This window comes from Phasianus colchicus, chromosome 6, assembly GCF_987193195.1.
Source record: "Phasianus colchicus chromosome 6, bPhaCol1.hap1.1, whole genome shotgun sequence".
In the NCBI taxonomy this organism is placed as follows: Eukaryota; Metazoa; Chordata; class Aves; order Galliformes; family Phasianidae; genus Phasianus; species Phasianus colchicus.
In genome coordinates, this window is record NC_143441.1 from 46,842,591 (window position 1) to 46,855,540 (window position 12,950).

Sequence of the window (12,950 nt, forward strand, 5' to 3'; positions counted from 1 at the left end):
CTGAGAAAGTCTGCATCTTTGTAACATCTCTATTTTGTACTTTTCATGTTTCTCAGGCCTCAATATCATTAATTCAACACGACAGTGGATTGGGTTGCTGTGCTCTATCGATGGGAAGTCACTGGGATGAGGGTGTCATGAGATGAAGTCTCTTGTAATGGGATTGCTCCGAAGTTTGCATTAGCAGTTTTCCTTCAAGCTTCTTTATTATCAAAGCTCAGATACTGACACGATATTGAGATGATGAAAAGGCAATATTCCATGCTTCCCAAAGTGTTATAATAACTTCACCTCTGTGAGTGTCTCACATATTAGAACACACACTGATGCAGATCACTGGAATCGTTTGAAGTCAGGAATCTGTTTTCTGTTAAAACGCAGCTTGCAGGTCTTGATTTGAATTTTCAGAAGTGATACAATGCTACATCTTCACTAAGGAGAAAAACAATTTCCTCTGTAAATAACACAACATAAAATGAGAGCGAAGGCAAAGAATGCATTATCACAACTTGGCACAGCTAAGTAAATAGTAGATCCCCCATAGTGTTTAATTTTGCCTTTTAACATACGGTAAAACAACTAACAGGGTTAGCTGGGAAACTAATTCTCAAGGCCAATTCTCATCAGTCTGCTTTGATAAACTGTACACATCACTCTGTTCTGTCAACTCCCTGCTCCTTGGAGGGGAGTTGGAAGGGACTTTAAAGGTCATCGAGTCCAACTCAAACCATTCTATGATAAGTTCTGTTCTGCTCCCAAGTATTCCATTTCAGCTTATTTGTAATTGTGAAAAATGCACACTAAAACATTTTAAATCTGTAACAACTTTGCTTATACCGTGCAAAGTAGGCATAAATCCTCTCAGCTTCACATTTCAGAAATGCTAAGGTGTGTGTGTGAAAATGGCATCCCAAAGGCATTTTTGGACAGTTACAAAAATGATTACATATTTCATTTAAAAAGAAACTCGTGGCAAAAATCTAATGATACCCTCCTTGCTTTCTTTTTAAATTGTTTAGTTTTAGTTTTTAAATGAAAAACTTTAATGCAGTCATTGTAGTAAGTAGCAGCAGTGATCATGTAAGTAAGGCCATGTCAGTGGTCATCGTGTCAAGGCAATGGTTATGGCGAGCAGACCATAACAGAACTGCCACACCCTGGGTTTTCCTGTGTCAACAGCAGTGACTCTGCTCTTAATAATCCGAGTGCTTGAAAAGATGAGATGCACAGTAGAATTATTTGACAGTTGTTGTTCCATTGTAGTCTGGGAGGAATTTGAGAAGATGTAAGAGGAGAGCATCTGTTGAGTTGAATTCATGAGTTCGTATTTCTCCTGCTGTTAAGAGCTTCTGTTCATCTCTGCAGGATTTTTGGGTTTCCCTGAAAGAAGGGGATCTTTAGCACCTCTGTGCAGAACAGGAGGCTGAGGGATTTGCTCCAGGCCTTCTCCTTCGTCATTTAGCATAAGAAGCAGTGCGTACCTTAAAGCACCACACTTGTAGATGTGATCAGCACAGGCCACTTGCTTTCTTCCTTGGCAATGGGATGTGCAGGTCTCCTGGGGATGTGAAGGAAACTGCAGAGGTGTGCTTGTAGGGAAGGATTCTCATGAAGAAAGGAGGCAGAGGTGTGTTCTCTCGGCTTGTGGATGAACAGCACTGCCCCACATGGCTGCAGGTTGTCCCGAGTTCCACCCAGCTATGCAGAGCAGGAGGGTGAGGGTTCACTGCTGATCCCATCGAGGGTCATAGTAACTCAGAGACCAATGTGAAGTCATTTCTGTTTGCAGCACAGCAACGCTCAGGCAGACACAGGTGTAGATCTGTGAGATACGGGAGACTTTGTAAACAAGGCATTTTCCCTTAATTCAGTCTGCACATCTGCTCGGTGTCACAGAGCCTTGGCTGACACAGGATACCCTGGTGCCATTTGCCAACACAGAAGGATCCTGGAGGGGAATCTGTTTGCTCTAGGGGGTTTAATTGTAGTGGCACTTGGTGCTCTTCAAGTTTTGGTAAGTCTGATGGTCAGCCTTATTTCTGTTAACAAAGTTTTGGGGGCAATCAGTTTTACCTTAATTCCCTAACGGAATATTTGCAAGCCAGCCAGAAGATGTTTTTCCCTCTCTGGTTATAATTTAATATTGTGCAACTGGTTGCCCAATGCTGTGTCGAAACAAAATCCTTTGAACAGGAAAGTTTGTATTTTAGGATGAGTCCTAAATGTCCATATGTCATCGCTTAAGTAAATTGTGACTGTTCTCCCTTCCTCCAGGATTAACTGTCTGTGGGGCATTTTCTTGTCTTTTGCTGGGATGCAGACTGTGGAGGGCTGTAGCATCTGAGATTCTTGTCAGGGGGCTGAGTCAGTTCTGCTTGTGGGAAAGGCTTGCAGGAGATGATGGCTGCAGCAGAGTGCTGAGATTTACATGATTTTGTCAGACAGGGCATCTCTTTGAGCTTCTCAGGAAAGTTGGACTTCCTCTCAAGGCTGGGTGGGACCAGGCGTTAGCTCAGGTGTTAACCTCATCGCCTGTTACTGCATCTCCTAAATCCACTGCACGTCTGTTTTGTTCTGAAAATGTTTTTCTTTGCATCATGTATTAAGGTTTGTGGGCATATAAATGTATGAAGTCCTTTAGGATGAGGTGAGCTGCCAGCACCTCCTGGCAATGAACCACCTGTGGAAGTTTAAACTTTATGTGTGTAAGGTAGCATCTGTTCTAGGAAAATTTAGAGTTGCATCGAAGTTAACAATAATGATGAATTTAAATTTTCCTTTGGAGCTTCATAAGTGTGCCTTCAGTGCAGTATTGGTGAGCTTAAGCTTCTTTTTTTCCTCAGAAGCTTATAAAAAGATATGTAACACACCATCTCTTGCTTGTTATCCCATTTTGAATTAGGCTGTTCTGAAAATATGCTAATTATGATAACAGATCTTGAGTTTGATCTTAAGAGTTGCCAGTATCTCAATTTTGTTATCTTCAATATGAGAGCTCTTCTTGCACCACAGATTTAGATCCTCTAATTGCATATTGACATATGGAAAGTAGATTTGTAAGTACTTTCTGCTATCTTCAGATGATATGAATAAAAAACTCTACCTTCTGCCCATACAGACATAACTTAAAATATTTACTGAGCACTCACACCTAAAAGGCTCACATGGTGGAACTGGCCACTTTGTATTGCATGGCAGAGCAGCAGCGTGGCAAGTCAAGGAGCAGAGCACTGTTGCTTTTTGCTGGGCAGGGAATACACTGGCTCTGTTTGCTGCTAGCTCCCTGGGTGCTCGATGCATTTCTGTTTATTCTCCCTTGAAAGCATCAGAACCTTTTTTTTGTGACTTTGATAAGTTTGATAACCCCCTCCTTTCCCCCCCCACCTCCTTTCTCAGCCTCTTGACAGCGGTCTGACCACGTTCCGCTTCCCCTTTCTTTTACTTATGCATCCACGAGCCTTTAGCAAAGGATTCCCCAACCCCCCTCCTTGCTGGGAGCGCTTCCTTCAGCCGCGTCCACAGCTTTGCTGGAGCAGCAGCAGCACAAACCATCTGATTCCTGACAGCAGCACAGCTGTCCGCACCGCTCCACGGCGGAGCTGTGAATCTCCCAGCTCTGCTGTTCGCTCCGCCCGCAGAAAGCTGTGATCCAGGCAGCCTCCAGAAACGTCTGCTTTACCCCTGCGTGCCTTTGGAAGGTTACTACGGCTTAAAAAGTTAGCGTTTTTCACAATTACTGTTTCATATTCTTTTCGAAGTCTTAACACTCTTGCGTATTTGCTACAACTTCATTTGGAGGAGCTTTGTTCCTTCAGTCGTAATTATCCTCAAGTCTGTTAGTGAGTAGCGACAGTCTGTCCTAACAGGATGTGTGAATAATTATTTATTCCGCCGTGGATAATCTCGTGTTTGTAACTACTGTAATTTATAGGCCATTGTGCTGCCTGCTTAAATCCCTTAAGTCCCCTCACAAGTCTCTCCAGTCTCAGCTAGCCCAAAGAGCTTTGCTTACCCTCTTATAAACTCTGCCTGTGAGGTCAAGTCAGGTTTTGCTACTGGTCTGATAGGTTACGCTCACTGACATACAAATAGCAGTTATGGCTTGCTATGCCACCCTGAAAACCAGCTTGTAAACAAGACATACCAACTTTTCAGCTGTAACCACACATTTCCCCCCCCATTCTCATGCTACGTTTATTGTCATTTTTCTTTACATCATTTTACCTTTGGGTGCCTTTTCCTAAAGATTTCTGGAAAGTGGCAGATGTTTGCCATCAGCTTGGATGGAACCACTTGAGATGTGTGACTGAAGTCAGAAATACGAAGGTGAACATTCCCCACCAGTACTATGGCAGGTTGTTCATCTGAGTACCAGGAATGGGACCTCTTTTATGTGCCTGCTGAGCTGCACGTCCCCAGAAGTATGTGTGCCCTGGAGAAAGTGCAGTGCTGCCTACATGGTGTAATTGAAAGTGTGGGGCCTCATCTGGGGCTAAGAACTCATGATACACTGCTGTCTTCATCAGGCTCTGTCTGATATTACCAGGACTGTAATAGCAGTTCATGTACTTGTATTTGCTTGCTTTTTTCTTTTTTTTTTCCTAGTGTTGTTGTATGATGAGGGCAAAGGACCTGGCTCAGAGTGTGCAAAATCAAATCAGAGGGGTTCTCCTGGATTCTCAGTGTCTTCTGTGCTGAGTTGGAACTTTTTTACTTTATTCTTCTGTTGCAGCTCATACTCACCTGGTTGGAAAGCCACAGGCACTCTATATTCTCCTTTCAAAATTCAGTAAATATTATGCACGAGCTTAGCTTTACGATTTCCTCTTCTTCCCACATTACCTCTTTCCATCCACCCAGCCAGCACAGACCAAAACCCAAATCTGCAGATTGCAGATGCGCTTACATCTATTTAAATGGGATCCAGTCAAAACGAGGCCTCCAGCCAAGTGCCTGATTCCCTGAGGCATCTTTATGGGGTCTTCAGGGCGTAAATATGAAGAAAACAGAATTGCTCATTTAAGCATAAAAATGTGTTAAATGGCCTCCCTTGAAACCAATGCAAACTGCATTAGTTGCAGAAGTTCACATTTTAAGTTTGTGGATATGTTTATTATAGAAATATTTTTCAGTAGATTCCATATGATGTGACACAAGGAGGGCTGTCAGAGCTGTCATTTCAGTGCTGCTGCTATGTTATGCATGCTAAAATGTAATTGCAAATGGTACAGGGAGAGCTTAATGGTCACAGTTCTGTAAATAGACATCTCCTCTAGTAAAGCTTCAAGGTGTTGTTTTTATATGTGAAATGAGGACTCCTGGATTCATGCATACCATGCTCAGAGTGACTGCAGCCATGGCTGTGACTATTCCCATTCTGTTGTCTCCATGTTTAATAAATCTTCTGATGTACAGTATAAGCACATTGTGTATGTGCTTGCAGAAAGGTACATGTGTAGTACACGTGCATCGTGTACAGAAGGCTTTCCCTTTTTTGTGGTGGCAATGCTGAGGTCTTACAATGAGGGTGGTTGTTAATTATGTTTATTCTACCCTACTCTGTTCTACTCTACCCTACCCTGTTTTCTGCCACCTTTTACCTAACGTGTGCCTTGAGATACAGTGCTCACCCCTCCCCTCCCCTTACAGCCGGGATGTAACAAACTGTCACACGCTGAGAAGTTTTGAATAGAAAGGTTATAGCAATCATTTGGGTATTTCCTGGTTTCTGTTTGCTTGTTGGAATCATGCATTTCTGTGAGTGCAAAAGTTCTTTCACGTAAGTAGTTGGAAATGGACTTCCATAATGTTGGGTTCTGGCAGCACTCAGGAACTGCCACTGTTTTGATATGAAGGGTTAAACTGGCACAGAAGTTGACTTTGGATGGAACAGTTTCTGCTGTTTTCCCCCTCCCAAATAATCATCTTCCCTCCCGCAGCGAACAACTCTGCGCCTTTTGTTACTGTGGTGAACGAAGCTCATTAGGACAAGGAGACTTAAAACAATTCAGCCCAACTCCTGGGTACGTCATCCCGTGGAAGAACCAGCCTTTAAACAAGAGCGACGCCAGCGACAGCGCGGATGGAGCTTGTGAGAGGACTCCAAAGCAAAACTCAGTGCCGCGCAAACAGAGAGGGCAGAAGAAGTAAGTGTGTTTCACCATTATCTATGGCCTTATGGGTTTGGTTCGTACGCAGCTTTGGAAATGTGTTACAGGCGCTGTACTGTTGCATTTGTGAAAACTGTGAAATTGATGTGGTCAGTAAGAATCATTGAATGGCTTAGGTTGGAAGAGACCTCAAAAATCATCCAATCCCTCCACCATAGGCAGGGCTGCCAAGCACCAGATCACCTTATTCACTCCTTACTTCAGCAGGCTGCCCAGAGCCTGTCCAGCCCAGCTCTCGTGCCCCATTCCTGGAGGTGTTCCACAGCTCTCTGGGCAGCCTCTTGCAGCACCTCGCTTCATTCTCAGTGGCAGATTTCCCCAACATCTAATCTGAATCTCCCCTCTTTTAGTTAAAAACCGTTCCCCCGAATGGTTCAGTAGCTTTGGGTCGTGGGTTTTTTAAGCCTGCACGCAGTGCAGAAATGGTTGCCTCACTTCTAAAGGTTGGCTTCTGGCCTTAAGTGAGAATCTTGAACAAAAGACCATAGGAAAGCATTTACTATCAACGCACAGATCTGTTTTGAGATTGAAGTAAACTGAGGGCAGCATGCGGAGGGATAGGAGCAGGGTGCTTCGTGTTCCAAAGCACGGGTGACGACTGGCCGTCCGGTTGGAGCAAGGAGAGTCCCCGTGCCAGGGTGCATCACCCGCACGGCACCGCGGTGCTGCCTGGTGTCCAGGAGCACCTCCTGTGCTCCGCTTTGTGCCCGCTGCCTCAGCCCCGGCACTGGGCACCGCTGACAGCAGCCTGTCACTGATGAGACCCGGGCTGCACAGCCCTCATCACTCTCAGCTCTCTCCTCACAGGAGAGCTGCTGCAGCGCCTGAATTACCGAATCCAGGAATTCTGAATAAATAAAAAAAAAAAATGCAGGAAGGAGGAGCGCGCGGAGCCCCGGGGCTTTCATCCACGGTCTCCCTCCGGGGCCGCCCTCGCCGCGGTGCCGCCCGCTGCAGCGCGGGGCCGGGGCCGGGGCAGCGCGGGGCCGGGGCCGCACTGGAGGCCGGGGATTGGCTGCGGGCGCGGGGCCGCCGCCAGCCCGCGGGGCCCGGCTGAGGGACGGCAGCGCCCGCCTTAAGGTGGAACGGCCGCGGGGCCGCCGAGCAGCGCCGGGTCCGCGCGTCGCCCGGCGTCTCTTAGTGCAGCAGTTCGGTCTGGGTCTGTGACAGCACTCCGAAACGACCCTCCCGAAGCACTGATTTCACGTTTCGCCGCTCTTCGCGTTCAGCTGTGGCTGGAGGTGGCTCGGTGTGGCTTTGTGCTTGCTGGTGTTTGTTCAGGTTGCAGCGTGCTGCCAAATAATTATGTCAACAGTGTAAAAATGGGCGTTGTGTAATGCCAGCAGAGAGAAAGCCGTGTGCTGCAGTCCCCCTCCCCGCTCTCCTCACTCCTTATGCATTGCAAGTAGTGGCCTGAAAAGAGACTAAGCACAAAGTTCAGGCTGGGCTGAAGTATGCTGCTGTTCAGGATGGAATTGCAGAGTAAACGAGGATGTTCTCTGAAGGTGATTTTGTCAGAAATCCTCTGTGCTATTGAGAACACTACATCACTTGGGGTCAAAAACTGTTTGCTGACGCGCTCAGCCCCTGTGCTCTGAGCCTGATGTTGGTGCCCCTCAGTGCTGACAGTGCTGGAGTCGGGGTGGGGGGAGGTTCTGTCATGGCATGAGTCACGGGGATGTCATTTAGTCATTAAAAACGTTGAAAAACTCTCTTTGGTAGTGCAAGAGGGAAGGGAGGCTACTTTTCTTTTTCTCCACAAGTTCCCTTCCCTTCCCTTCCCTTCCCTTCCCTTCCCTTCCCTTCCCTTCCCTTCCCTTCCCTTCCCTTCCCTTCCCTTCCCTTCCCTTCCCTTCCCTTCCCTTCCCTTCCCTTCCCTTCCCTTCCCTTCCCTTCCCTTCCCTTCCCTTCCCTTCCCTTCCCTTCCCTTCCCTTCCCTTCCCTTCCCTTCCCTTCCCCTCTTACCACCAATCAGAAAGGCACAGTTGCTGCAGTGTAACAGCCCGTTGTTTGCAGGAGCTCTTGGCATAGTGGCACTGGGTTGCTTCTCAGTGTCCTTTTCAATGACTGTACCCAGAAGGAGAGCAGTCAGGACTGAAGGCATTTTTATGCTGTTTCAACTCTGTAAACTCAGAATTAGCAGCAAATGCTCAAGTCTGAGTTACTAACGAGGCAGAAAAATGAAGTTCAAAAAAACATAACACCTTTTGTAACAATCACAAAAGCATTAGATGAAGTCAGAACTTAGTAAATAAGTCTAATGTGGATCTTTAGATGCCCAAGATAATATTTTGCCTGTAAGAAAAAAACGAGGAATCATCACTTCCTTTTGTTAGCGGGACTCATCTGAGTTTTGTTAATTGCTTTCCATTGAGATTAGAATTTGGGGAGCAAGTTAATAAGGTTGTGAACTGGCTCCTCCCACATCAGCACAGCATAGTAGTCTGCACGTAGTAGTCACTACATTTCTAAATTCCCTCACATTCATTCCTGTATCCTCCCCCCATTTTGTTCAGACTGTCTTGGTTGCATTGGATAAGTATGTTTATTCCCAGGAGCATTTTTTACTTTTTTTTTTTTTTCTTCTTTGTTTTGCTCACATCCCTGCACAGTTGCTGTGATGTACCCAGGCTGTAACAGTATGCGAGGGTGCTGTCAATGCTGTACCAAGGGCCAGCTGTTGGGATTGCTAAGAGAGGGCCATGTGAGAGCTGCCAAAGCTCCTCTCCACCTTCACCACTTTCTTTTTTTCCTTTTACATCTCTTCTTCCCCAGGGTAGCACAGACTGTTACATAATTCTCCATCCGTAGGGTTGGGCGAGTCTTAATATTAAACAGGACTGGATTTAAAAAAAAAAAAAAAAGAATCAGCGTGTGTATCCTGAACAATGGCAGGAGAGCAACCTCCAGGAAGGGGAAAATCGTCAAGTACTTTTTTTGGCTGTCGAAAAGTAGCTGTAACTGAAGACTTGGTTAACCCTCAAAATGTTGGGTTATGTATGAGGAAGTCAGATGTTTGGTGATGTTGATTATATTTCATTATGCTTGAAAATAAAATAATTTTTGCTGAATTTTGGATCACTTCTAAGTACCTGGCTAATTGAACAAAGAATGTGGTCACTTCTAAGTTTCTTTTTTTTTCTTTTCTGCTTCCTGGTACAGATCTCGATTAAGTACATCATGTACGAGTGTCAGCACCCAAACTGCTTCTGACGATCAGGTTGTCAAATTCTGGGATGAACTCAGTTTAGTTGGCTTACCAGATGACATTGATGTTCAAGCCTTATTTGAGCCAACAGGTAAGATACGTTTCTCTCCTTGTTTCTCATCCATCTGGGTTGGGTACAGTAGCTATATTGACAATGAATGAAGTTTTTCAGCTTTTTCAGCTGATTTTTTGTGCTCTAGTGTTTGTCAGGTATTTAATTTTGCTTTCCTGACTTTTGCCAGTGTTACGTGGTGTTTCTGTGTAGTTTCCAATTCACGTACCAGACAGACAGTCCTAGTGATGGGGCCTGGATGCTCAGGTTGATTGTCAGGCTCGATGATCTTGAAGATCTTTTCAGTTGTTCAGGTAGTAATATCTTCAACATCCTGATTGTATTTTGGGGAGGAAAAAAAGAAGTGTGACACAGCTTAATGTAATTCTTAAAGTCTGAAGGCTTAACCCTCCACAATGGCAGCATGAGGTTAGGTGATCTAAAATAGAGGAAGGAAAGATTTAAAAGAGAAGATATAGGAAGAACAACAGATTTATAGCACGCTCGCATGTTTTCAGTATCTGCAGATTTTCTGTCAAAAAAACCTGTATGCTTTGTCATCCGTTCTTTCATTTTAATGGAGCTTCTCTTTTTAGTCAGTTATGAATTACTTTTGTGGAAGGCGTTTATGTCCTCATGCTTTGATGCCAAGTGTCCATTCACATATTTTACCTCAGAAATGCAAATATGTTTCTTCTTAACCCAGTGCAAGTATACAAATGTCATTCTTTCATGAGTGCAGAAACTGATTTTGAAGTTTAATTAGAAAAAAATAAGGTTTTGTTTTAAACCGTTCTGCTGTAGCGTGTGGGGTGGGGAGGGTGATCAATCTGAATTATTTTAAGTTGTCATTATTATTTGTCCATGAATCTTCCCAGGCCCTTACAGAACTTCTTGGGGAGTTTGTTTTGTTTTGTTTTGTTTTTGTGGCTGAAGGATTAAGTTGGCCAACTGCAATATCTAATTTCAGCAGCCAGTGTAAAGCATTGTTTCAGATGTACTAAAAAGCTGTCTCAGAGTTCCTTCAGAAGTATTCTTTATTTGCAGCTGTTTTTCCCATGATTGAATTAGAAACATCTTTTAAAATATTCCCATTGAATTCTGCACATTCTCCTTGTGCAGATACTGAGTTATCAAAAAAACATTTCTGCTTATATCTGTTTAATGCATTTGTTGTATTGGCACAGTTTTCTGTGCTGTGGTGCATTTTGGACTTTAAAAAATTTTATGTAGAATTCTGAAGCATCATTTAAGTTCATTCTACATAAACACACAGACCTGCATGCAGCCATTGGGAAATGTAAGTTAATAGTATATATGGAGATGAATGTTATCTGCAGTAAAACCCAGGATCTGATCTAACTGTGAGTGTCTCATGCACTGACATTGTGTATACACCCCCTGTTATGATTCTATGGTCAGGCGTCTGAAAACTAGAAACAGATGCATGGAATGTACCACGATGAAGTGAAAGATTTTTTATGTGTCAGAAGGTTGCAGTGTGTTTAGCATTTGATGGTATCTGCAGTATATTTAATGTATGGTACTAAGGCCACTAAATATTGCAACGAGAAGAACAAGAGGAGAGACTATTTGTCTGGCAAGTATGTACTAGAACTGAGTTTTGTGCTAACAGGAAATGCTTTATGGAGTTGTAAAACTGAAGCTGCTCTCTCCCAATGCATTAGGTCATTGCTGGGCTCATCAACGCTGTGCAGAGTGGTCATTGGGAGTCTGCCAGACTGAAGAGCAGCTATCAGTGAACGTGGACAAAGCTGTTGTCTCAGGGAGCACAGAAGTGAGTAAAATGATGAGAGTGCTTGAATAGGTGGTGGGGTGGGGCTGAAAAACAAGCAGGAAACAAGTGCCACACAAGGTGTTGCCAACAATATCGACGTACAGATCTCTGAGCTATTACGTTCATAATGGTGTTTTTTTTGTTCAAGTCTTCATGATAAAATCTACTCTTGCAATTTATTCAAGAGACTTAATGATAGATTCCATGCAATTCCATTAATTCTCACTGCAAGTCCTCTTCTAGGGTAAGTAGAATGTAGAAAGTACACAGATGATGAATATACAGATAAAAGAAAAGCTGAGTTCAAATTAGCAAATTCCCTGCTCAACGGAGGAAAGTTTTTGTTGCTGGTTTATATTCTGAAATGTTATGACTCATATAATACAAAAATTCTCAAGCTAGAAGGTTGATGTAGGAAAACTAGTGTTTGCTGCCAAGCCTGTGTTGTTATTGTAAATACTGATAGAAAGATGTTGCTCTGAAAGTAATAGGAGATACTACTTTTGGAGTAACTCAGGTAGATACTTAGTGTTTCGGTATGAAATGGCAGGGAGTTCTGAAAAAGCAGACACCTTTGAAAGGGATGGTCTCCTTTTGGCATTGTGTTGGAGTGATGAGGAGACCTATTTCACATAGTCTTTACTATTTGTGGCTGTATTTTTCTCAGTCGTGTTTGGTGGATTATTTTAATAATTTTGTCTTCTCTGTTAATCAGTTGCGCTATCAGCAAATCTGCATAATTTTGCTGTCTTCCCAGTGATCATGCTTAGGCTTATGTTTTAATTGCTTCTTAAAGTTCTTGATGCATTTTGTTAAAATAACAAAACAATGTGGAAGATGCCAGTAAACGTTCTCCATTGTGTGGAGTAAAAAGCTGTTTTAAATCAGTCTTTCAATATGAGCTGTATAATACAGTTTTCCTTGTGCCATCTGCTTTTACATGCACTCATATGGAATAAATGCTTTACTTTGAATAATATAATTGATTTCTGTGCGTCTGCTTTCAATGCAGAAGACTACTCAGAGTGAATGAACCTGACAGAACTGAGTTCTAAATGAGTTTGAAGATGTTAAAACATTCATCTGTGTGTGCATGTATAAAAAGATTGGAAAGAGCAAGGTTAGGTTTCTATCTATCTATCCATCCATCCATCATTTTTATATCTCACTGTAGGTTTTGGTTACCTCTCTTTCTTAAGCAGCTATGGTGGTGGTTTGTAGTCATTTTGTTATCCTCTCATTGCCACCCGTGGCCTTTTTCCAAATAATAAGCTGGCTTATGATAGGCTCCTCATAGTGTTAAAGCTTGTACGTTGCTCTGTTGAATTTCATCCTGATTGCATTATTTCAGTCCTGCTTTCTGTATGGTACTTTGCTCCTCCCTGCTATTGGTGGTACCTGAGCCTGATGCCATTAACACGCTTTCAGTTGGATGTAGGTGTTTATAATGCTAATGTGTAAGTAATTATTTTTGAAGAGTTCCACATCTCTCTGGTGCAATACAATTCCTGTTTCAGTCTTGTCTTTCCTTGAGCCATTGTGTAGCTTCTCTACTCATCATCTCAAATTCTGCAAGTAATTTTTTTAGGTTAGTCTGTTGCAGATGTTTTCAGAGCACTGCATAGAGATGAGAGAGTTTTGAATCGAGTGCCGTTGTATGTATTTCCTTTTCTTTTCGGGCCTTGCTGAATATCTTGACAAACTTTTTTCCCTTCAACACAG

At 43.4% G+C, this 12,950-nt stretch overlaps 1 protein-coding gene across 13 annotated transcripts in view; it reads left to right on the forward strand.

The window, feature by feature from the left end:
* The window catches only part of KMT2C (lysine methyltransferase 2C), a 188,261-nt gene that overhangs the window by 68,380 nt on the left and 106,931 nt on the right, over positions 1-12,950 (forward strand). For all 13 annotated transcript variants that reach the window (XM_090143163.1, XM_090143155.1, XM_090143156.1 and 10 more), the window contains 3 exons: positions 5,940-6,146; positions 9,333-9,469; positions 11,119-11,228. In XM_090143163.1, the coding sequence (XP_089999289.1) occupies positions 5,940-6,146; positions 9,333-9,469; positions 11,119-11,228 (454 nt within the window). The remainder of the gene's footprint in view (positions 1-5,939; positions 6,147-9,332; positions 9,470-11,118; positions 11,229-12,950) is intronic.